We start from the raw sequence: 25,835 nt of genomic DNA on the forward strand, positions 1-25,835 counted from the left end.
TTAGTAGACCAATTTAAATATAAGCGGGCATCTTTTTTTTTTTTTTTAAAGATTTTATTTATTTATTTGACAGAGAGAGATCACAAGTAGGTAGATAGGCAGGCAGAGAGAGAGAGAGGAGAAAGCAGGCTCCCCGCCAAGCAGAGAGCCCAATGTGGGACTCGATCCCAGGACCCTGAGATCATACCCGAGCCGAAGTCAGAGGCTCAACCCACTTAGCCATCCAGGCGCCCCTAAGCGGGCATCTTGAATGGATAGTTCATAGAAGAAGAAATACAAAAGGCCCTTTAATTCTCTTATTTGAAAAGATACACAGCTTCACTCCTAAGAAAGTGAAATGAAAACTACTAAGATGGTAGTTTTTGCTTACCAAATTAGTAAAAATCCAAGTTTGATAACAGTCAGTTAGGCCGTAGGGCAACATATACTCTCTTACAGTGCTAGGGGGATTGAAAGTTTATAGACCCCTATTGAGGGTTGCTTAGTCTTTCCATTTAAGAAAATTCTCTCTTGATCTTATTTTCTCCTCTTACTACCAACCTTTTTTATTTTCACAGCCTGATTTCTTGAAAGAATTGTTTACACGTGCTGTCCACATTTTCTCATCTCTCTTCAGACCACTGATTTTGTTTCTGCCCTCATACTTCTCTGAAAAACCTCTCTTGCCAAAAATGCCAGGGGGCATTTTTCATCTTCATCTCACTGAAATCCCAGCAACATTTTGACCAAACTTCTTGAAATACTTTATTTTAGTTTTTATTATACTGTGCTGTCTTGGTTTTCTTCTTAACCTCACTGACCACTTGACAATTGCTTTACATTCTTTTTTGTCAGCTTTTCTTCTCCTTTGGTGCTTTTCAAATTGGATCTTCCTAGGCAAAGACCCATGCTCTTTGAACTCTATATATGTTCTGTAGCCAATGACCAGGATTTATATCCTCAGTCCAAACCACTTGATTTCAGACTGAGCTGCCCTTTTGACATACCCACTTGAATGTTACAGAGTACTTGGTATTTCCAATTGCTCCTGTAACAAATTACCATAAACATAGGGCCTTAAAACGATACAAACTTATAGTTTCTTACTGTTCTAAAGGCTCTGAAGGAGAATCTGCATTTTGTTGGGTTTTTGCCTATTTCAGCTTCTAGTTGCCTTCTGTATTTCCTAGTTTGGGGCCCCTTCCTCAGTCTGCAAAGTACATCACTCCACTCTCTGCTTCCATCATTGTATTGCCTTCTCTGTACTTCTCCCTGTGCTTCCTCCTTATAAGAACGCCTGTGATTACATGGGCTTACCTGGATAGACTAGGCTACTCTCCCCATTTCAAGATTCTTAATTTATTCACAACAATTTTTTTTTGTGTGTGTGTGTGTTTGTTTGTTTGTTTGTTTGCCATATAAGGTGATGTTCACAGGTTTCAGGGATTAGGACCTAATCCATTATTCAGCCCACCACACAATTGAAACTCATCATGTTCAGACTTTAAGATATTACCTTCCCACCCAAACCTGGTAGTCCTCCCATAGAAAGAGTGGTTTCTCTATCTCCTTGCAAAAGTCAGAATCTGGTAAACATCTTTGACATTCCTTTCTCTGCCCTATCCTATCCAGTCTGTCTCCCAAGTCCTGGCAGTTTTATCTCCTGCATATTTTTGTTTTTTTGTTTTTTTTTAAGATTTTATTTATTGGACAGAGAGATCCCAAGTAGGCAGAGTCAGGCAGAGAGAGAGGGGGAAGCAGGCTCCCTGCTGAGCAGAGACCCCAATGCGGGGCTTGATCCCAGGACCCTGAGATCATGACCTGAGCCAAAGGCAGAGGCTCAACCCACTGAGCCACCCAGGCGCCCCTCCTCTCCTGGATATTTTTCAGATCTTTTTTTCTTTATCATTTCTAATCATCTCCACGGTTATTAACTTAGTTTATCATTTCTTATTTGGATATTACAGAAGCCTAAGTCCCTTTCAGTACCCCTCTGAGAAAATGAAACAAATACAAAATACCAAGCCCCCTCTGTCCTAAAAAGACAAAGGCAAGTCGATAACTTTCCTTTTACTACTTTAGATCCTTTAGTGATTTCCCGAATATTTAATGTAGTCTTCAGGGCTCTCCTAATCCAACTATAGCTCATTTGTCCAGCCTCATCCTTATTTTTTTCTTTTGCTTTCTGTGTTTAGCATCATTAGCTTTCTTTTAGACCTTGGAAAGGGTGATTCTTAAGGGGTTTTGTTTCCTTTAAACTTGTTTTACAGATTTCAATTCCATGTTACTTCGAGGAAAACTTTATTCTCTAAATCAGGATCTCTTGTTCTCTTTCACAGTGTCTTACTCATTCCATACTGAGGACTTGTCACAGCTTATAATTAAATATTTGCTTAGATTAGTGTCTGCCTCTCCCTACTAGACTGTAAGCTTCCAGGGGCCAAGAGTGGGTCTGGTTTGCTCTGTCTGTGGTTAGGACAGTGTCTCACATGTAATTTACAGTAAACTTTCAGGGAATCATACTGACTTTCCCATAGTTCCTTTTTTAAAATTATATGAGTCTACTTTTCTACTTCAGTCTTTTCAAGTTTTAAATACTTTAATTTCTTCAACTTTTTCTGATTTATCTGGTTTTCAAGTCACTAATCATCTTAACTGTTTCCTTTGCATATGCTCCAGTTACAGATTGTTTAAAGCTCAGAGCAGGAGCTAATATTACAGATGTCATCTGTGCAATACGGAGTATTGTCTTCCTTAGTATAGAAAATATAGGCATACCTTGGGGATATTACAGTTTTGATTCCAGACCACCACAATAAAGCAAGTCAGATGAATTTCTTGGTTTCCCAGTGTATATAAAAGTTATGTTTGGGTGTACCTGGGTGGCTCAGTGGGTTAAGCCTCTGCCTTAGGCTCAGGTCATGATCTCAGGGTCCTGGGATCAAGCCCCGCATTGGGCTCTCTGCTCAGCAGGGAGCCTGCTTCCCCCTCTCTCTCTGCCTGACTCTGCCTACTTGGGATCTCTCTCTCTCTCTCTCTCTCTCTCTGTGTCAAATAAATAAAATCTTTAAAAAAAAAAGTTACGTTTGCACTGTACTGCATACCTGTTAAGTGGGCAATAGCAGTATGTCTAAAGAAATAATGCATATACCTTAATTTAAAAAAATATTGCTAAAAAATGCTAACTACCATCATCTGTGCTTTTGGCAAGTCAGTCTTTTCGCTGAGGAGGGTCTTGATGTTGATATCTGCTGACTGGTCAGGGTGGTGGTTGCTGAAGGTTGGGTGGCTTTGACAGTTTCTTAAGATAGCAATGAAATTTGCCACATTAATTGATTCTTTCACAAACAATATCTCTGTAGCATGTGGTGCTGTTTGATAGCATTTTACTAAAAATACAGAACCCAGGTTTATAAAAATATAACTTCTTTCAGAGTTGGAGTTAGTCCTCTCAAGCCCTGCTGTTGCTTTATCAACTAAGTTCATATAATATTCTAAATCCTTTGTTGTCATTTCAACAATCTTAATAGCAATTTCATCAAGAGTAGATTCCATCTTAAGAAACCACATTTTTTGCTCATCCATCGGAAGCATCTCCTCACCTACTTGTGTTACTGTGAGATTGTAGTAATTCAGTCCCATCTTCACTTCCCAGCTCCACTTCTACTTAAAGTTCATTTGCTGTTTCTACCACATCTGTAGCTACTTCCTCCCCTGAAGTCTAGAACCCCTCAAAGTCATCCATGAGAGTTGGATTCAACTTCTTCCAGACTCCTGCTAATGTTGATATTTTGATCTCTTCCTATGAATCACGAATGTTCTTTTTTTTTTTTTTTTAAAGATTTTATTTATTTATTTGACAGAGAGAGATCACAAGTAGACAGAGAGGCAGGCAGAGAGAGAGAGAGAGAGGGAAGCAGGCCCCCTGCCGAGCAGAGAGCCCAATGCGGGACTCAATCCCAAGACCCTGAGATCATGACCTGAGCCAAAGGCAGCGGCTTAACCCACTGAGCCACCCAGGCGCCCCATTCACGAATGTTCTTAATGGCATCTAGCAATGATGAAACCTTTCCAGAAGGTTTTCCGTTTACTTTGCCCAGACCCATCAGAGGAATCACTGTTTGCGGCAGCTATGTATAGCCTTACAAATAAAGACTTGACACTTGAAATGACTCCTTGATCCATAGGCTCCAGAAGAGATGTTGTGTTGGCAGGCATGAAAATAATACCAATCTTGTACATCTCCGTCAGAGCCCTTGGGTAACTAGGTGCATTGCCAGCGAACAGTGATATTTTGAAAGGAATCTTTTTCTCTGAGCAGTAGGTCTCAACAGTGGGCTTCAAATATTCAGTAAACGATACCGTGCAAGCAGATGTGCTGTCGTCCAGGCTTTGTTGTTCCATTTACAGAGCACAGGTGGAAGAGATTGAGCAGAGTTCTTGTGGACCCTGGGATTTTTGGAGTGGTAAGTAAGCACTGGTTTCAGTTTAGAGTCACCAGCTACTTATCCTGATAAGAGAGTTTGCCTGTCCGGTAAAGCTTTGAAGCCAGGCACTGACTTCTCTAGCTATCAAAGTCCTAGATGGCATTTTCTTTTAATATAAGGCTATTTTGACTGCATTGGAAATTTGTTGTTTAGTGTAGTTACCTTCATTCATGATCTGAGCTGGATCTTCTGGAGAACTTCCTGCAGCTTCTACATTAGTACTTGCTCTACCTTGCGCTTTTCTGTTACAGATATGGCTTATTTCCTTAAATCTCATGAACCAACAACTTCTGTTCGCTTCAGACTTTTCCTTCTGCAGCTTTGCCACCTCTCTCAACCTTCATGGAATTGATAAGAGTTGGGCCTTGCTCTGATTAGGCTTTGGCTTAAAGGAATGTTGTGGCTGGTTTGGTCTATCTCCATCACTAAAACTTTCTTCATATCAGCAATACTGCTCTTTCTTATTTGTGTGTTTCATGTGGTTGCACTTTTAACTACCTTCAAGAAATTTTCCTTTATTCACAAGTTGGCTATTTGGTGCAAGATGTCTGGTTTTGGGCCTGGCTTGGCTTTTGACATGCCTTCCTCACTAAGCTTAATCATTTCTAGCTTTTGATTTAAAATGAGAGACATGTGATTCTTCCTTTCACTTAAACAGAGACCATTGTAGGGTTATTAACTGGCCTAATTTCAGTTTTGTTTTGTCTCAGGAAATAGGGCCTAAGCCTGAGGAGGAGGGAGAGAGATGGGGGAATAGCCAGGCAGTAAAGCAGTCAGTACACATGCAGTTTTTATTAAGGTCACTGTCTTATGTGGGTACAGTTTGTGGTGTCCCAAAACAACTTTCATAGTAACATCAAAGAGCACTGATTATCATAACAAATACAATAATAATGAACAAGTTTGAAATACGGTGAGAATTACCAAAATATGACACAGAGACTGTGACATTGAAGAGCAAACGTTAGAAAAATGGTGCTGATAGACTTGCTCTTGTCAGGGTTGCCTCAGACCTTCAATTAGTGAAAAAATGCAGCTACCTGTGAAGCATAATATATGTGAAATGCCATAAAGTGAAATGCAATAAAATGATGAATGCCAGTATACAAGATACAAGACATAGGCTAAACCACCACAACAAAGAGATGTCACATACAGTTGGTGGAACAAAATAAAAGTGTCTCTTGAGTAACAAGTCTGGAGGTTAAGTGGCTCGGTTCTGTCCCATGTCATCCAGGATTCTCTTTTCCTTCTGTCTTTTAAGTTTTGCCAGCCCCTTTGGTGGTGGTGTCTGTGTATTTGAACCTGGCTCTCAAGAGACAGAAAGAGGAAGTGGAGAGCAAGCTGCTTACTTATAGAGGCTTGCTTCGGAAATTGCGTATGTAACTTATACTAACGTCTCATTGGCCAGAACTTAGTTCCAGACGACACTTGGCTGCCAAGGAGCCTAGCTTATTGGGTATATGCCCAGGAAGTTCTGTTTCTAAAAAGAAGGGTAGAATTAGTAGTTTGCTTGTTTGGCATTGGTGTCACACAGTTGGTACATGTTGAATTTCTGGTCATAAATGCTGTCTTCTAACTTGTGCTGTTAATTATTTAAATGCATTACAAACAGTAGCATTTATGAACGTTTTTTACACAGGTGATAGATACTGTTAGTCAGCTTTGCTATTACTATTGTTTTTCTTTGGCCACAGCTTAATGTCTGATTGTTCCATTCTTTCTAGACACAGGATAAATTATAAATTTATAATACATATTTTTAAATAAAAAATAACTCAACAATTTCCTCTTTTTAGATTAAATTAACTTTCTCTTTCTAAGTAGGAAAGGATGGTTTGTATTAATTCATGTCACATATTAATTATCCCAGGTGTTTGCATTTTAAATAATTTTCAAGTTCAGTGCTATTGATTAAATTACTGCTTATAGTTCAGGTAACTTCAGGCATTGTGATATAAAAATATTCTGCTTACTTTGTATGTAAAATTTAAAGCAGTGTGAATTCCTTCAAATTAATAATGCATTAAGAGTTGCATAATCTTGGGGTGCCTGGCTGGCTCAGTGGGTTGAGGCCTCTGCCTTCGGCTCCGGTCATGATCCTGGAGTCCTGGGATAGAACCCCGCATCGGGCTCTCTGTTCAGCAGGGAGCCTGCTTCCCTTCCTCTCTCTCTCTCTCTGCCTGCCTCTCTGCCTACTTGTGATCTCTGTCTGTCAAACAAAACAAAACAAAACAAAACAACCTAAAAAAAAAAAGGTTGCATAATCTCAAAGCTAGCAAAAGTGGCACGTAGCAGTGTACTTTTTCATTTTTCAGGATTAGTCTTGAATTTTTTAAGCTTTAAATTGTGATGTATCTCTAGGATAGTTCTCACATAAAATGCCACTCCTGTGTTTTTGAAAGTCCATCTTGGTAAAAGGAACTTCTGATAATTGGGAATAGTTGGGGGGAGATCTCTGAAAGCATGTGATTCCCAGAACTAGTATTGAAGGTTAATGAATCTGCTTTAGTTGTTTTAGGGTGCTTAGCCTAGAAAGGTTAGAATAATGCTTAGAAAAGCTTTCCTAAGTACAAAAGCTTTCCTTATCTTTTTATCCCATGATCATTTTCTTTCCTAGTCTGTCTCCCCTGGCCTTTTCGTAGCATGATGACCATACAAATAAATGGAAAGTAACTCATACAAATATATGCAAGGTGTCCTGGGTGGTTGCTGCTTAACGATTACATAAGGTGATCTTGAGAAATATACATAAGGAAATAAGAAATCCCTGATACTTGAGAACAGGAGTTCAGACCTTTTTTCTGTGTGTATTGTGTGTGAGTAAGGGTGCCTATTAAATTGTCTACAGAAAAAAAACAGTAGGTTCTGAAAATGCTGCTAGAGAACTAATACTTTATAAAGAACTGTGTGAGAAATACTAGATTGTCATTTATGCCTTGTATTGAGGCAAAATCGGTATATTTAAAACAATAATTGAATCTTCTTTTTTAAAGATTTATTTATTTATTTTAGAGACGAGAGTGCATGTGTGGAGGGGGCAGAGAGAGAGAAAGGGAAAGAACATCTCAAGCAGACTCCCCATTGAGTATGGAGTCTGACTCAGACCATGACCTGAGCTGAAATCAAGAGTTGGTCACTTAACCTACTGAGCCACTCAGGTGCCCGTTTTTAGGCTTTTCAATCTAATCTGCACGTTAACTAAGGTAGAGAATGTTTGGTTACCGATCCAAGGTGGAAATCCTGGTTAAAATTAAGCATTTTAGTCTAGTCGTCTTTATGCACCGGTCTGTCTTTACTCTTGAGAAACATTAATTTCAATTGGAGGTGGGAAGGGTGCCTGGGTGGCTCAGTTGGTTAGGGTGTGCCTTTGGCTCAGATCATGATGCAGAGTCCTAGGATGGAGCCCTGCTCAGCTGGGAGCCTGCTTCTCCCTCTGCCCCTCACCCCACTCATGCTCTCTCACTCTCTTCTCTCTCCCTCTCTTAAATAAAAATCTTAAAAAAAAATAAATTGGATGTGGGAGTATAAGAAATGACTTAGAAGAATATCAGATTGTATCAAATAAATTGGTAGATTCCATTAAAAAATTTTTTTATTTAAATTTCAGTTAGTTAGCATACAGTGTAATATTAGTTTCAGGTCTGCTAGTAGATTCCATTTGAATGCCAGGATTTTCTGGGCTACAGATTCGTATAAAATACACCCTAAGTTCACTAGAGAGTTGTTAGAAATAAAATGTCAGTGTGCTTGCAAGTAACATTAGATTTCAGAAAAGGAAAAGGTCATAAAGGGTGATCAGGAAGACTTCAGAAGAAGTCTTGAACTGATCTTTGAAAGATAAGATTTGGATTGACAGAAAAGAGGACATTCCAAGTAGGGCAGATTTACGAGAAAAATCATTGCAGGTAGAAGTAAGTTTGGCATAAGTTGGATAGACAAAAAGATCAGTTTGCCTGGGGTAGAGGATTTTATAAACAAGTAATTGGGGGAGAGATTGGGTTTGATAACAGTCAAGCCTGGTATCTGGCCTGATGTGAGTGAAGGTTTTCACTAGGGAATACAGAATGGATATGGGAAATTAATCTGACCACGGTATTTTTTTTTTCTCTGCCGTGCCAATTTTACTGTTTACTGATTTTTTGCCTTAAAGATCACTTTGTTATTATTACAATTATTACTTATTTTTAGTGTTTACAGAGTACAAAAATCATCATCCTCAGAGAAGTTTAAGTATATCTTAATGTCTTCAGTGTTTCTTTGAGATGTTGGGATCGTAGGTTAATTTGCTCTTTGAAATTTCTGTTTGTGGCACTTAACATGTTAATGTGTTTGTCAGTGTGCTAGGGCACCTTTCTGTAGGTGTGGACTTTATACAAGGTACTGACCATTGAGTTCTTAGTATGTAGAAGAAGTAGCAACAGTGGAAACAAAATTCTAATTCTTTAATTATATTATAGTGTACTTCAGTCCTTTCTCCCCCCTCTTTCGTTTTATCTCAGGTCAACAGGACATACTGCTGTGGCACCTACCGAGCAGGTCCCATGCGGCAGATAAGTCTTGTTGGAGCAGTAGATGAAGAAGTTGGTGATTATTTCCCAGAGTTCCTTGATATGTTAGAAGAATCACCATTTCTGAAAGTGAGTGTTAATTCCAATTATTAAAGTTCTGATCATTACTTTAGTGGACACTTTCTCTTAAAAAGTATTAATACTAAATTAATCTTGTCTGTTTAAATTTTATCCAGTGTTCTGAATAGAAATGTTTAGAAAATTATTGGTTCAGAATTTTACATGTAAATTATTATCTAATATAGCCTTGATTTCTATATACACATACACAAAATAAACTTCCTAGAGCTTTCTTTTGGTTTGGGATAGTAGAGAGGTTAACTTGTAAATAGTCAAAACCAAATTTTTTTTAATGTTATTCCTTCATCTGACTTCTAGATGACTTTGCCCTGGGGTACACTTTCCAGCCTCCGACTCCAGTGTAGGTCCCAGAGTGATGACGGGCCGATCATGTGGGTGAGGCCAGGAGAGCAGATGATCCCTACAGCAGATATGCCAAAGTCACCCTTCAAAAGACGACGGTAAACATTTATTTTTCCCAAACAAGAAAAAGCAATTTTTAGAAGTTTGGTGGCTTCTAAGAATGATTGAGACCTGAGCACAGTTTGAAAACTGTCTAGATAGAAGAGCTAACTTAAGGGAGTCTTCAGTGGTTAGTTCTTCATCCAGTCTACTCATTACATAGTCGTCAGAGTGAGGCATCCTTCTAAAACAACAAATTTAATTTTTTCCTATTTTCTTAAAACCTGGGTCCTGATTGCTTGCAAGGTATAAGTCCAGACTCCTTTGTGTGGCTCCAAGGATCTTTCATAATCTCCCCAGCAGTACTTCTAGCTGGATATGTTTCTAGTCTGTTCCAGCCACGTAGAGTTCAGTTTTCAAATAGCCGTCTCTCACAGCTCTATGCCTTTTGCATTGTTCTTTTTACTTAGAATGGCATCCCCTCCCCCATCTTCCTTTCTGCCTGACAGACTCTTAATAAATTTTCAAAACTGAACGTGGCTGTCACTTCCTTTGTGAAGCTTTGCTTTGTTCCCATAGGCATTTAATTGTTCCCTTCTCTGTGTTCACACATTATTCGTTCACTAATGATCTGTTTACGTGTTTCTATTTTTTACTAAATTTTGAATTCTGAGAGAGTGATTGTATTTTATTCTTCTCAGTCTCCATGACCAATAGGTGATCAGTAGTGTTGGCTGAATGAAACCAGTCATGGATATATCCTATAGTAATTCATATTGGGCTAACGCATTTTGTGTTTTAAACACTTAAAACAAATATAGATTAATTTATTCTAGTACTGTGAAAAAAATCTCATTTTAGTAAGAGTGAAAATGACTTATATTTGCTTATTAGACTATGGAAATAGCCCCAAATAAGTATCCAGAAGTGAGTTTGTTCATTTATTTATTTACTTTTACAAGATTTTATTTGAGAGAGAGCAAGAGAGAGCACGAGCAGGGAGAGGGCAGAGGAAGAGTGAGACGCAAACTCTCCACTGAGCCGGAAGCCCTATGTGGGGCACAATCCCAGGACTCTAGCTTAACCAACTGAGCTACCCAGGCATCCCCAGAAGTGAGTTTTAATGGATTAGTCTGGACGTTACCTTAAAGCTTATAGGGGAATGATGCTAAAGCTAATTATGGAATAACCTTAAGTACTTGAGATACTGTATGAAAATACTTTGTATAAACTATATATGAACACCAGGTGGTGGCATAGTAGAAGCTGACAGTAAACTATTTCTGAACATTGCTTGGACCACAGCCGTTTTTATATATCATGATGATGAGTCTGGAAATCGTAAATTCTTAAGTACCGTATACATTTTTTTGTTGCATAATTTTTCCAAAAAGGAAATGACCATTGTTTGTTTCCTGATTGTTACAGACTTTAGAGAAGTCAGATAATAGAAAAAAGTAAAAAGAAGGCAAAAAATACCCATAGTCCCACCTATTTAGGCATATTAACCTTTAAATTTCAGTCTGTATTATACTCCTAAGCTTTGTACACAAATGAACTCATTCTTCACATGATGTTTACTTTAAAACTTGTGGTTTTTATTCACCCCTTAAGTTTATGTGTTATATTAAGATGTAACTGTATCATCATTTCTCAGTGACTATGTTCTCACTAAATGGTTGTTATCAAGATTTAATTCACTAGTTCTTTTTTAATGTAAATTGCTTCCAGTTTTTCACTGTAAACAGGACTTTGACAAACATGATAGTGATATGTTGGAGCCAGGCTCCCAGGGCCAATTCCACAGTGAATGAAATCACATTAGTTGCTTGATATTGACCATGTTGGGAGTATTTACACCACGGAAATAAGCAAATCAGCCATAAACAGCCATCTTCCCCTGAAGTCAGTTGTTAGGAATGTATAACACATCAGTGATTGTAGGTAGCTGGCTGGCTGGTAGGTAGATGGATCTATCTTTGTGCATATGCATGTTTATTTCTTGGTGGAAATTTTAAAGGTGCAGAGTATATACACATTTCTAAATTGATTGAGAAGTGTACCAATATATACTCCCACCCAAATAATAAGACAGTATCCCTTTCCCCATGCCCCTCCATTAATATTTTTTTTAAACTTTGTTGCTCTGATTGGACAGAGATGTCTCATTTTAATTAATTCTTCTTTGAGGGGTTTGTAGTTCTTATTTTGTGATTCCCTTTTCATTTTCATTTAAAATTCTCTTTTTTTTTTTAATGACTTAACTTATTTTGTGTGTTGCAGATTTTCCTGCTCATTTTTTTTCTGTCAGCTTCAGTTTTTCCTTTACTCACAGTTTTGGTGGTTTGTTTGTTTGTTTGTTTGTTTTGTTTTGTTTTGTTTCCCTCTCAGTTTATTTTTCTTTACACACAGATCTGTCTTTTCCTCTGCGGTTTCTCTCCTGGTGGCCGACTTAGAAACATCCTTCTCTCATTCAGTATTACAAAATATTCATCTACATTTTCTCCTAGTACATTCATGATTTTAGTATTTACAGGTTTTACTTACCTGGTATTGATTTCAGGACAGAGTGAGGCATTCATTTTTTCTAAGTAGTTAGGCAGCTGTACCAACATCATTTATTTTATAATTTATTTTTTCTCTACTAATCTGAGGGGCTGTTAAATTTTATTTTTATTGGGGTTAAATATTCTTGAGTGAGGCATTCAAAAGTACTTTGAATTAGAGTGAATAAATCAGAACTTAAACACTAATGTCATCATCTTGTGTTAATGAGAACTCTTTATTGCTGAAAATGGTGGAATCAATGTGAGAAGCTATCTAGTTATCAAGGGCACTGCTAATGGAGATGATCTTTGAATTTATGGACTTTAAAGTTAAGTACATGCACAGGGTTTTAAAAAATCAAATGGTACAGTAGGTTTTATAATGAAAAATTCTGGCCACCTTTCCATCCAGAGGCAAACACGTTTTTACCAGACAGAAAAGACAATTTCTGCTTTTAATTTTTGTTTTAAGACTGTGGCAGGAAACTTGTCAATTTCTTGGTATGATAAATGGGGACTTCTTCCTGTTCTCCAAACAGTTAAATGACCCTTTCTCTCCAGTTAAATGCCCCTTTCTTTACCCTCTTCTTCCCCCTTTCAACTTTTTGCCAGCTGTACTTATACATTATTGAGGTTAATTCATATTCTGTTTTAAAACCATAGTTAGGTATTATATACTTTGTCAATAGGTGTATTCTACAGTTTGAAAGTCAGTAATTTATATAATTTATATAATATTATGGGAAGGTAAGTTTATTGCAGACCTAACCAGTAGGCTAAAAATTTGTATTCTAAAGTTCCAATGTTATGTTAACGTTCAAAGGGATACTATACAAAAGGATATTTCGTTCCTATATTTCATCTAGATATTGAAAATCATGCACACTTTAATTAATTTCAAGTTTGGATTGTGCTTTTTTTAAAGACAATTCTATTTTCCCTGCAGTTTCTGATTTACCCCTATTTTGAAGGGGGACATATACTTTGCTTGACCATATCCCTAATATTTTGTATTCTCTTTTTTGCTTCACATACATTTCTTCTGGAATCATACTTTCTACTCTATGACTATGACTTTGCTTTTTTAATTAGTCTTTTTTTTTTTTTTTTGAGAATATTGATAGTTACCTTGGCTTCTCTGCTTTTATCCTATCCTCAAGAATCCAGAACTTTAATAATATTGCCTACTCTAGTACATCATTTTTTTTTTTTTTTAACCTGGAAATCTTTTGGATCTCTGTGTTCTCTTCAATGTGAAAAGCTATACTTCACCATTATCAACCTAGGACTTCCCACTTAATGCGTTTCTGCATTAACCTACAATTTGTCTTCTTCCTAGGCTTATTTCAGTCTCCTGCTTTAGCACAGTCTTAAGTAATATTCTAACAAAAGGAAGGTATTCCGAGTCATTATATGTCTGAAAATATTTTTCTCTCATTAAATAGGATTGATAGTTTAGCTGGATTCCATAGGATGTATTTTCTCTTAAAACTTCTAGCATTGCTCGAATCTCTTCTGGTGTGTACTGTTGTTCATGAGAAGTCTTAATGCCAGTGTAATTTGGGGGTTTTTTGTAGGTAATCTTTTTTCATTTCTTCTCTGAAAGTTGAATTTCACAATGACGTATTTGGGTCTTTCATTCTTATTCTTATGTTTAATCCTTTTTGTTGTTTGGTAGGTCTCTTAAATTTTAAAGATTCATGTCTCCTTTTCTGGGGATTTTTCTTTCTTGTTTTGGTTATCTTTTCATTTTTCTCTGTTATTTCTTTCTGAAACCACTGTTGGTTGAGTAATAGATCTCTCATTTTGATTATCCTCATACTTATTATTTTTTTGTTTTTGATTTTGGGACATTCGCTTGAGTTTTGTCTTTTAACCTTTCTTTTGAATTCTTACATTTCAGCATTGTTTATTTTGGTCTTTGTCAGGCTGCTACAGGCTATCTTCAAATAGGTGGTGATTCGTGGTTGACACTTTCATATTTAGAAATAAAACATTGGGCTTACTGAGCGTTCTATTTATATTTTAGTGAGGCTTATCACTAGGTAGGTTTCATTATAGAGTTAATAGGCATAGAACTGGAAATTAAAGGATATGTCCACATGCCAGAGGATTACATTGGTTCTATTAATCTGGTAAGTTCAGTGTGTTTAGAGAAGAATACGAAGGGTTTTTGTTGTTGTTGTTTTTTCTGAAAGTTTATCAGGATGCTTTTGGTTACAGGCAACAAAAATTTTGATTCAAATTGGTTCATAAAAAGAAATGTTATCCCATGCATCAGGTGGTCCAGAAGCTTAGCTCTGGTACTATATATATATATATTTCTATTTCTATTTCTATTTCTATTTCTATTTCTATTTCTATTTCTATTTCTATACATATATGGTCAGTGACTCAGTACGTTCATCAAGGAATCAGGTCTTTTCCTTTGGTCTGCTTTGTCATTCTCTTTGCCTGGGCTTCGTAATCACAATGGTTTTCTTTATGGTTGCTGGATGACTAGTATGGTTCTAGGTATCACATATGGATCTGGTTATATGCAATAGAAGAAAAAACTATCTTTTCTTTTACTTCTCTCTTAGGGGCTAGGGAACTTCCCAGAAGTCTGCTGATTTCCTTTCTTAACTGCTGCCCAGAATCAGTTCATGCCCATTTTTAAATCAGTCACTAGCAAGGGGAATGCACTTACCACCATTTGTCAAGATTCATTAGGATCTGCCTCTGAAGCTTGTAAATGAGGTCCTTTATAGGGAAGGAGCAGATACTCAGTGAGAATCAGTGTTTTGTCAGGGAAATAAATATGAGAGATGGATGCAGGGTGGGCCAGTCATAGTCTTTTTGTGGGGGTAGATGCCTGACCTTATTTTATCCATAGGGGTGGCAGGTGGCTGGTTTATTTACAGAATTTCACTTTAGTTCCCCCCTTTCTCAGACTTACCTCATTTCTATCTATTATCATTATTATCCTGGTCCCCACCGCACCCATCCGCCACCCACCTTTGCCTCTTAGGCTTCTCTGAGGTCTTTTGGGCAGGCCAGCTGCCTTTTTAGTTGCCATTCCCTTCATGTGTATTCTAGGCCTGTGGCTTTGTCTGCTCAGTTTTATTAGTCCAAGACACTTGTAATCATTTTCCACCTTCCAGAAATTTGTTGATATTGTTCATTAACTAATTCATTTCTTTTGTTGGTTCTTATTCATTCCTTTACTGTCACCTTTAGATTACTATATTTAGAAATTTTGGGGTATGTAAAAAAAGCAGAAGAGAATATAATGAATTCTCATGTATTCAGTATAACAGTTTTGTTTCATCTGTACTCCCATCCATTTGTGCATTTCCTCTCTCTCACCCCTACCATATTAGTTTGAAGCCTCTTACTTTAAGATTTTAATGTAGAAGGAGATCAAGTACATTCTCAGTTTGCCATCTTGAATCAGGTCTAGTAGAATGTTTTGAGAGTTAAGATGGCTCGGGGTAGAGAAACACACAGCCTTGAATTTTTGAATTGTGTTTTCCAAGTTTAGTTTTAGAAAACTACATTTTATGTATTCTAACTACACTTGAGCCAAATCAAAGATACAGCTTTTGTGTTACCATGACATCCTTAGGGAAGAAGGTAATCTCATTAAGCTTTGCAATATAGTATGTTAAATGCTCATGATCAGAATCATTGAATCTTTATTAGTCCTGGTCTTATATAAATTTGATATTTTAGCAGACTCTTTCACCTTATTGCTGTTAATACTTACCCCTGCTTTACTTCACAACCAAATCAACTCCAGATCAATGAATGAAATTAAAAATCTCCAGTACCTACCTCGGACCAGTGAACCCCGTGAAGTCCTCTTTGAAGACAGGACAAGAGCTCATGCTGACCATGTAGGTCAGGGGTTTGACTGGCAGAGTACGGCTGCTGTTGGGGTTTTGAAAGCTGTACAGTTTGGTGAATGGTAAGTTAAGGGAACTAAACTACAAGGTTGGTTAATGTTGTTTGAGAAAATGTGGACTCAATTTAAAAGGTTGGGGAGTAACCTTTTTTGAAATTGTGGTAAAATATACATAACAAAATAAAAAATGAAAAATTTTTTAAATGAAAAATCTTTGCCATTTTAAGTGTACATTTCAGAGGTGTTAAGTATATTTACATTATTGTGAAGCAGACTTAGAGAACTTTTTGTCTTGCAAAACTGTTAACTCTATACCCATTAGACAATAACTGCCTTTCTCCTCTCTCCCCAGCCCCTGGTACCCTTCGTTGTACTTTCTGTTTCTGTGAATTTGACTACTTTAAATACGTCATATAAGTGGAATCATACAGTAGTTTTTTGTGACTGGCTTATTTTTGTTAGCATAATATCCTCAGGGTTCATCCATATGGTACCAAGTGCTATAATTTCCTTCCTTTTTAAGGCTGAATAGTATTCCATTATATGTATATGGCACATTTTGTTTCTCTGCTTCATTCTTCAGTGAGCACGTGGGTTGCTTCCACCTTTTGGCTGCTGTGAACAAGTATCTCTTCCTGCCTCTACTTTCAGTTTTTTGGGTATATACCCAGAAGTGGAATTGCTAGATCATTTCATAATTCTATTTTTAATTTTTGGAGGAACTTCTATACTATTTTCAATAGTGGCTGCACCCTTTTACATTCAATTGGAACCAAAAGCTCAGAGCATTGAATTTAGCTTATTTTAAAACTGTTTTGTTTTTCATATTTATAACTTCAGGGCCTTCAATATTCCTATAGTTTGCTCTAACCTTTTTTAGAACTATAGTTCAATCATAGCTGGATGTATTTCAAGTACATTGCTTAGCTTTTTTTCCCTTTCTCCTTTGGAAACTGAAGGCATGATATTTATGTGGCTGATAATGTTTTCTCTCCACTTTGTTCCAACCTGACGATGACATTACTGGGTGGCCTGGAAATGGGGCAGAGTGGTGAGAAGATGCAGATGTAGCTAGTTTAGAATGAAACTGCTTTTAGTCATTGTTATTTTGATTTTGTAACAACTGATCTAGTTTTCATTTTTTTAAGAACAGCTTTATTGGTGTTTTATTTATTTTTTAAATCTTGATTAACAAAACAAATGTACACTCTGTAGGAGCTGTGGGTCTACTTCTAGGCTAGTAGTAGCATTTCCAGGAATAGGAGAAATGAAATTTGTCATCATCTTCCATTATGAGATGCATGTTTCTAAAATTTGATTTTGTTAATCTTAGGAGTGACCAACCTCGCATAACCAAAGATGTGATTTGTTTTCATGCTGAGGATTTTACTGATGTTGTACAGAGACTTCAGTTAGACCTTCATGAACCCCCGGTTTCCCAGGTAAAGCTCTTGCTTTTTTATTACCTTTCGAGTGAGATAATAGAAATAAGTGCCTGTTACCCATTTTATTTTGCATTTGATCTTATAGTTGGATACACGGGATGGCAAATTTAATTTTATTACTATTTGTGTGGAGTGTGTCAGAAAGTCATTAAAACAGAGCTTCCCAAGCAGAATGCTTGCAGTCTTTAATCTTTGGGATGCCAGGTGGGCCCAGATGGCTAGAGGGTCTAAGCTGCTCAGTTCTGGCTGGCAGTAGTCTCAGCTGATAACCCCATTGTCCTGTGTGTCCTTAACCTGCAGAAGGTTGAAGAACACAGGAGCAGGTAAATGTTGCCCTTCTGTGTGGCAGAGAATTCATTATTGATACCTAGCTGGGTTTTGGAATAGTTGCTTAAATAGTTCCTTAGGCCATCCTGACTTTAACCTGTACTTTGTTACTAGAGAGGTAGAAAGTATGAGAAAAAGTGTTTCCCAAGCATTATAGGCAATTTCAGAAAGTTGTCTGTTACTTAGTATTGCTTGGCTTTAATTTGGCTCTACTACTGTTACCCTGTATTCATTCTGATATTTTATTTGGTGAAATTATTACATATTTTAAAGTGTCATGCAACTTCTCTTTTCTCTGCAGTGTGTACAGTGGGTGGATGAAGCTAAACTAAACCAAATGAGGCGGGAAGGCATTCGCTATGCCAGAATTCAGCTGTGTGACAATGATATTTACTTCATCCCTAGAAATGTCATTCATCAGTTCAAAACCGTGTCAGCAGTGTGCAGCTTAGCTTGGCATATAAGGCTTAAACAGTACCACCCGGTTGTGGAAGCCACTCACAACACAGAAAGCAGTTCTACCGTGGACTGTGATTTAACCGGAAAGCAAGAATTAGAAGTTGACTCGCAGTGTGTGAGGGTAAAAACTGAATCCGAGGAAACATGCAGAGAGATGCAGCTTTTGACAACTGCTTCATCGTCCTTTCCTTCATCGGAACTTAAACTACAGCAAGATCAGATAACTCAGCCTATTCCAGTTTTAAAGGTGGAAAGTAGACTGGACTCTGACCAGCAACACAATCTACAGGAACATTCGAGCACTCCTGTGTGATATGTACATACTCAAACACATTTTTTAACTTTTTTAAATTTTGATGTGAAGTTATAGTTTTATAACTGGCTTAAGTTAAGTTTTATTGGAGAAATCTTGCCTATAATTCTATAAAGAGAAATGACATTCCACAAATGTCAAGCATATCTTTTTTACACAGATTATGCAAAGTTAAGAGTTGTATCTTATCCCGTTAGTACAGTATGTAATAGTGGGTCTGCTGCTACTTTCTGTTTTAAGGTGTGAGGTAACAATTCAATCTCTTCTTCAAATCAAACTGAGAATTCTCGGGAATAACAGATTCTTATTTGGTAAATTATTCACTTCCCTTAATTTTATCTTGCCTTGTCTCTTGCCATATTTGCTGTTTTTACGATAGAAGATCAGACTTATGCTTTGGTACTTGTGTCTTTATGACAGATTCAGTTTCTACAGTAAAGATGGCATAGGTTGCAAGAAAGAGTTCTGCATCTTGTACGTGGGCAAGTAAGTTCCAACCATAAAGAACAGGTAGTTTCTAAGGAAAATTCAGTGGCTCTCTGGTTTCTTAACAAAAGAGAAAGCACAGCACTTTCTGATCCAAACTGTCTTTTTTGTATCTGTTATTTAAAGCCCAGTGGATATTTCAATTAAAAATATCTAAAGATGAATAGTCCTTGGTCATTCATTTTCCATGGTTCATTAATCTCTTCTAGAATACATGGTAACTATGGAAGATAATTGGGTAAAAGAGATAATGTTGACATGATACTCTATCATTCTGCTACCTAGCATTCTCACACATTGTGTGGATACTTTTGCTTCCTAATTTGATCACGAGTATCAAACTTAGAGAATGATATCAATCTTTCTGATGAGGCTGCCATATTTCGTGCATGAAACTTAGGAAAAACTGTTTTTGTCACTTGGCATCAACTTCTTCATGATAAAGATCTGTTGAGACACTTCAATTCACAGTTTTAACTGGTGAATACTTGGGTTTATTTACTATTATTCTGTGTTGCTATGGCCTAATAAAGAATATGGCACTAGACTTCATCCTAGAGCTTCAAGTAACCTACTGCTTAGTGCCCGAGTACTTAAAAAAAATTTTTTTTTTTTCCGAACAGGCACAGTTCATATAGCTAGTGTAGTCTTAACTTTCTATTATTTTAGAATGTTAACATGATACACATTTCACTTTCTCTTAGTTAATAATACAATAGGCCTTTTGTTCATTAAAGGAAGAGTATTCCCCACACCTAAGACCAGATTCTTGTATCTACCTGGTTATTGTGCAATTTGGAGATTTTTTTTCCTGGAGGGTGAGATTTGGAATATTTACATTAACATAGGCAAAAAAGATGCTGCTTTATTATGTCTGTCACCATGAAAACTTAGCTGCATCTTTTAAAATATCAAATATGAATTTTCTCTAAAATATTCTGAAATAGGCTAAATCTTATATAAATATTACGTTGTGCAATATTGTTGTGTAGTTAAATGCATATTAGCAAAGTATAGAGGTCACTGTGTAAACCGATAGAAAAGTAACCATCAGCAAATACTGCAGTGATTAGTTAGAATCTGTATTATTCCTTATATATATGTATATGTATGTATTCTCTGTTACAAAGGATGAAGACAAATAGAGAAACATTTCAATGTAAACCATTTATGAATTGGAAGTGATGTTGGTTTTAGTTATCTTTGTAAATAAGGTAATTAGAATGGTATGAAAAGTAATGTGATTATTGCAGGGGTGTTTTAAAATCTTGGGTATAAATTCTAGGGTAAATTCTAGTTTATCAAGACTAGTTTTTAAAGGGACCTGCCTTTGAGGGTGTTTTTTGTTATTTTGGAGGGGGGAGGGGTTAATCACAAAAGTATGTGGATTTGGGTTTTCTTGTTTTTGTTTTTCTGTCCAGAAGAATTTCATAGAGCTTTACTAGGCTGTGCAAAGTAGAATTCTTCTCAGGCAACGTTTGCTTTTTAAAATAATCATGAAGAACAAGGTTGTTAAAGCAAAAACTTTTTTTATTTTTATTTTTCTTGTCTTCCAAGATCCGATTTCCCCATTTCCCACTTGCCATCCAGCAGATGCCATCTGTCATCTAAGCTGGTCATTACTAATAAACAAGGAGACTGTCTCCTGACAGCCAGCACTGTGTATAATCACTCAGGAACCAGCGGATCTGCAAAGACCTACAATCAAAAGCAAATCCCCATTTTCCTTTTATAAACATTCTACCCTCACCTCCAATATAAACACATTAAAAGAGTATACAAATGTTTAAAATCATGTACTAATAAATTCATTGTATGTTAGAATTGCAATAGAATGGAGAGAGAAACATTTAGCTAGTAATGTATCTGGAAACTGAATGTCCTATGTGAGTATTAGATTTAATAGCATGCTTTAAAGACTGATGAATATAAAGCTCAAGTTTTGAGTTCCTTACTGCTTTCAAAGTTGTATCCTAGTTGAGTGATACAAATGATTGCAACTTTTCTAAATCTTGAAATTATTTGGTTTGGTGGAGTGAGGCATGGAGCAATCTGGCGTCTTCTGATTTGTAAAGTAGTGATGGCAGTGAAGTTGTAACTGAAATTTAAGCTGATCTTCCTTTTTGGTATATTATCTGTTGTGCCAACTCTTGAGATTACTTGCAGAATGTGGCTGTAAGTTTGAGTATTTTGTGGAGCAGAGGGATATTTTAAAAATGTGCTTAAGGAAAGGACCCAATAAATGAATATTCCTAACTTAGTAACTAGAATGATTTTATGGTATTCATAAATAAGGGTAAATGTCTTTTCCCCCTGCCCCAGAAGCATTCTGTAATTACCAAGATATGCTAGGAGTAGGATTATGATTCAGAGGTATCCCAAATTCATAAAGCAATAATAAAAACCTACATATTAGTTTTCCCCTCCAAAGTTTCAACTCTTTAAAAATGAATTCCTAAGCTTAGTTGTACTTTTAATTTGCTTATTCAGTGCTTAGAATTTGTCTGACTGGTACTTTATTATTTTTAATTAAAAAACGAGAGGTGCCCTTTCCCCTTGGAGACAGTTGGAATATCAGTTGACTAATACTACAAGCTCTTGTGGGGGAAAATGGAGCTTGTTAAAACCCTTTACCAAACCTTAGGAAAAGATGTCTTCTAACATCTTGCGTCAGTCTTAATAGGTATAAAGTTCATACTTAATGCCTGGAGAAACTTTTGCTTATTGCCTTTCCCTCTATAAATAGTGTCTAGAATGAAAACTAATTTAGAAACAAGACTCCAAGATTCAAGAAAACCCTTAGTGAATATATTCTTGATCATTAATATTAGCCCATTATATTTTCATCTGTACTTGCCATTTAAAATTTATTTACATTTATACCTTTAGGATAATTGAGTTTGTGTCTTTCTAATCTATTTTATCATTGCTACAGGTTTAAAAAAAAAGAGCCTTTCATTAGTACATGGCAGAAATTCATATTTCTGCTAAGTTTTTTTTTAAACAAGTTGTAGCTGTATTTATTGGTCATGCAGTAAGTAGAGGAAATGTACAAGACAAATGTTTTTCTTTAGCACATAAAGGACCTATCCTCATCCTGAAAGTTTGTTGCTTTAAAAGCAAGTATCTCCATAAATATTATGGCCTTCCATTTTCTTCATAAATTTTTTATGATTCACTTGTGCATGTAGTTGAGACCACTGTCTCTTAATATAGCACTTTTCAATTCTCTAAAGAAATACTTATGTACTACTTCTATCACATGTTGTAAATTTTCATGTAATAGTGTTTTCTGTGACTAAACTCCATTTTGATTGGCAGCTAAGACTTTTTTTTTTTCCTGTGGCTTTAATTTATCTAAGAGGTCTTTGCATATAGATGAAATGTATAATTTGCCTGGCGGACTATTTGCGTTGTGTGGCCTTAGTTTGTTTATTGACATTAACGAGTGTTTTAAAAAGGTTTTTAATGAATAGTCTTAAATCTAAATTTGTGTGAATAATAATCCTTTTAACACAGTGCTTTTTTGTAGCTGTCTAAGCGTGTTAAATTGTTAAGCTATTTCTTTGTAAAATAGGACAATGGAATGCATAGAGGTTTTTTTTTTTTTTCCCCTGTAAAGTATTTTTTTAATAAACAGAAGTCTGATTTGTCCTTTACTTATGTTTCATGAGAAAATGAATAGTGCATGTGAATTTTGGCTACCTGGAACCTGTTTTTAAAATATTAATCCCCCACTTTCTGTGTACCCTGTCATTTCCTAATCTTTTAGAAAGTCTTGTAATTTTTCTTCCCTAAAGAAAAGGGGATGCATACAGAAATGCAACTAGTTTTGGGGATGAAGAAAAACTACACTTGGCATTTGTGGCACTTGTGCCTTCTGATGCTTATATCTACTTGAGAGGACAATCTTAAATTTTTAAAATTTTAATTTAAAATTTTAATTTTTAATTTTAATTGATATTTTTCAAAGTATGTGCAAACAGTGTTAGTTAATGAAGGTGGTGATAGACATTTTGGATGTCATTGATGTATTAAGTGACACAACGCAATGGATTTTTTTTCCTCAGGAATTTTTGTGTGAACTTCTCTTTGAGATACTTAGTAAGTCCTGATAGACCTTGGTTGTGATTAGGAAACGAGAAGGAAGGGAATTAATGTTCTCGAGTAACTGCCAAGGGCCAGGCACTTTCTAGGAGGGTATCTCATTTAATCTTCACAGCCTTTAGTATTTAGTACGAAGATAACAATAAATACAGGTGAGAAAATAGGCTTGTTAGGTCGAATAAATTGCATAAGATCACAGTTCTTTAATTGAAGCAGGGATCTAAATGCAGTTCTTGGTTCAAAGCCCATGCAGTGCTCAGTGGCAGCCTTAGAAAGCACTGAGAGCTTGGTAAAAAGGGTCATTCGGAAGATGATTTGCTCCTTCCTACTATTCCAAAATGCAACTTAGTGATTTCAGTTCTTCCATGAATCCCACCCCCCGAAGTCTCTGTGCACTAAGCAGTGAAGTAAAATGTAATTTGTCTTAAAGCAAATATTTAGATAGACAGTGATGACCTTTTCATTTGTCATTTATCCGTTTTTAAGTTGGCCATTTTTCCTGAAACCCAATAGAATTAAAGGGAAAAGCTGTCAGGAAGCAAAACCATAAGTGAACAATGTAAGAAATAACTTAAGCCCGGGTGAAATAATTTTTAATTAATTCTGTGGGATTTACTTTTACTTCTTAGTGGCTTTTTCCTTTCAGTAAAATGGGACTTCACCTTACCCCCGATTTAATATGTTTTTAAAACCTAGAACCACATTTCTTAGGCTTTCTGAAGTGGTAGCCAGTGTGATCCTTATCTTTTACTGGCTTTACCTGACTCAGATGCTTCATGCTGAGCAAGCATGGACACTGCTTCAAGTGGAGTGGGAATGGCCATTAGGGGTCAGTGTTCCATGAATGGCCAAAAACCCCAAAAACCGAAAACAAAAACCCATGCAGTATAGAGGACGAGCGCAGCTTAAAATCTTGCTAAGGTACTCTTAAATATTCATAGAGCGCAACCATTCCATTATCCTGACCTCAATCAGCCTGGACGAAAGGAAGCGAATCCCTAAGCCACAGCCCACCTCGCCCTTCGTCCCAGGACGGCGTAAATTCAGAACATCTGTTCATTTAGTCAAGAACCTATGTGCCAGGCCCCAGGCTCTGACCTCACGGAGCCCGCAGCCCTTTGGGGAAGACGGATAGTAAATACTGAAGTACAAAGAAACCTGTAAAACAAAGATAAGTGTTACAAAGGAAGGAACTGGGAGCTATTAGAACACCATGACCGAGCCCCTTTAGATCGATGGCTGGGAAAGTCATTTCTGAGGAAGTGACCTGGAGGCTGATCCGAGGCAGCTGCCTTGGCTTTGACGCTCCCGTGGCTCCCAACCCCTCCAACACCGAGGAGGCTCGGCGGCTGGGCCTGGGCGGGGGCGGAGCCACCTTAGCAGCAAAACCCGGAAAGCGGAAGCCGCAGCGGGGCTGCACTGTGGTCTGCGGCGCGGCCCTCGCCCAGCTCTGGGCTGGCTGAGTCACTGCCCGCAGGCCGGCCGGGCCTAGCAGGACGCACCCTCGCCGCCCCGCAGCCGCTGCCTCCCGCGCCGGGCGGCCTTCGCCCCTCACCGGAACAGCCGGCACTGAGTCTTCGGCCATTGCCTTAGCCTACTCTGGCGGCGGGCGAAGACCTCCTTCACTTTTTATCCCCCTCCTTTCCCAGTTCATTGTTCGCTTCTCGGGGGGGGGGGGAGGGGACCGTCTGGTGACCCTGTAGGTCGGGCTCGGAGGGCGCCGGGTCTGCGGCAACAGAGTGCCCTCCTCTGGGCGCTGGGCGGCCTGCTGCCTCCGAGGCCTGGGCGGCCTCCGCGGTCTCCATGGTAACGGCCGCGCTGGCGTCTCCGCCTCGGGGGGAAGATGCGGCCTGCGGGGCCCGCCGTCTCGCCCCCGGCCTCATGGCGGGGCCGGGGCCACTGAGGAGGAAGGTCCCGGCCACCGGACTGCGGGGCAGCGGGCACCAGGTGAGAGCCGGACGCCGGCGAGAGGAGGAGGAGGGTGCAGTTCAGCTCCAGCCAGCACCCCTTCCCCTGCCCTGCATCCCTCAACAACACACTCGCACCAAATATCGCAGAGAGGCTTCTCGGGGCGCCACTGCGCCAGAGGTTTTTGGTTTGCTTCTGTTTTTGTCTTTTTTTTTTTTTTTTCCTGGCAAACAGCCGGAGAGAGACAGTCAGCAGCTCATGGAGAGGCTGAGAGAAGCGATTTTGGCGTTCTCCCCAAACTGGGAGAGCACCTTTCAGCAACCGGACTCACCGACTGGTTTTCCTTCATTTTCAGTGAAATCTCATTCCCTGTCTGGAGACACAGATGGCCTCAAATGAGAGAGATGCTATATCGTGGTACCAAAAGAAGGTAATACCAATTTTTTTTTTTTTTTTTTTTTTTGTAAAGCATCATTCCTTCCAAAAGCCTCCCGCAAAGAATATCCCGTTACTTTCTCCTAGGCTTGGTAGTGCCAGGAATTCCTACATGGTATCTTTCAACTTACATGGAAGACCTGATGCACAAGGTCATTAGGTCTTATAAACTCAGTTCCACGTCCCTGAATAAAAGATTTTCTAGTCCCCTCCCTCCTCCAGACCGCATCACAGTGCTGTGCTACAGCAAGGCTTTGAAAGTTCGCTTCTGATCAAACTGCTGGGTTCTTTTAGACCTGAAACTTTTATCTTCACAGCTCAGATTGATACTGTCAACAGTCTTATTGAGCTGCCTGTTACCTTTTATTCCTCTCTAGTTTTCCTACTGATGTTTTCCTTACGAAGTGGAAATATCTTGTAAGGT

General features: G+C 37.9%; 2 protein-coding genes across 8 annotated transcripts in view; both read left to right on the top strand.

Moving 5' to 3' along the window:
- RSBN1 (round spermatid basic protein 1) overlaps positions 1–19,125 on the top strand; it is a 44,021-nt gene extending 24,896 nt beyond the window's left edge. Inside the window, exons 3-7 of the mRNA XM_032881402.1 lie at positions 8,969–9,106; positions 9,416–9,558; positions 15,827–15,994; positions 17,265–17,373; positions 18,005–19,125. Of these exons, the coding sequence (XP_032737293.1) occupies positions 8,969–9,106; positions 9,416–9,558; positions 15,827–15,994; positions 17,265–17,373; positions 18,005–18,475 (1,029 nt within the window). The 3' untranslated portion in view covers positions 18,476–19,125. The remainder of the gene's footprint in view (positions 1–8,968; positions 9,107–9,415; positions 9,559–15,826; positions 15,995–17,264; positions 17,374–18,004) is intronic.
- Positions 19,126–24,529: 5,404 nt separating this feature from the next.
- The window catches only part of PHTF1 (putative homeodomain transcription factor 1), a 66,417-nt gene continuing 65,111 nt past the window's right edge, over positions 24,530–25,835 (top strand). For 6 of the 7 annotated variants that reach the window (XR_004385445.1, XR_004385443.1, XR_004385446.1 and 3 more), the window contains exons 1-2: positions 24,530–25,015; positions 25,332–25,406. Coding sequence is in view for 1 of the 7 variants with exons in the window: in XM_032881407.1 (XP_032737298.1) it covers positions 25,362–25,406 (45 nt within the window). In the remaining 6 variants the exon portion in view is untranslated. Of the gene's footprint in view, positions 25,016–25,331; positions 25,407–25,788; positions 25,834–25,835 lie in introns of those variants that run through there. The other variant, XR_004385448.1, reaches the window with a different exon arrangement.

This window comes from Lontra canadensis, unplaced genomic scaffold (genome assembly GCF_010015895.1).
Source record: "Lontra canadensis isolate GAN:19392208 unplaced genomic scaffold, GSC_riverotter_1.0 scaffold75, whole genome shotgun sequence".
Lineage (NCBI taxonomy): Eukaryota > Metazoa > Chordata > Mammalia > Carnivora > Mustelidae > Lontra > Lontra canadensis.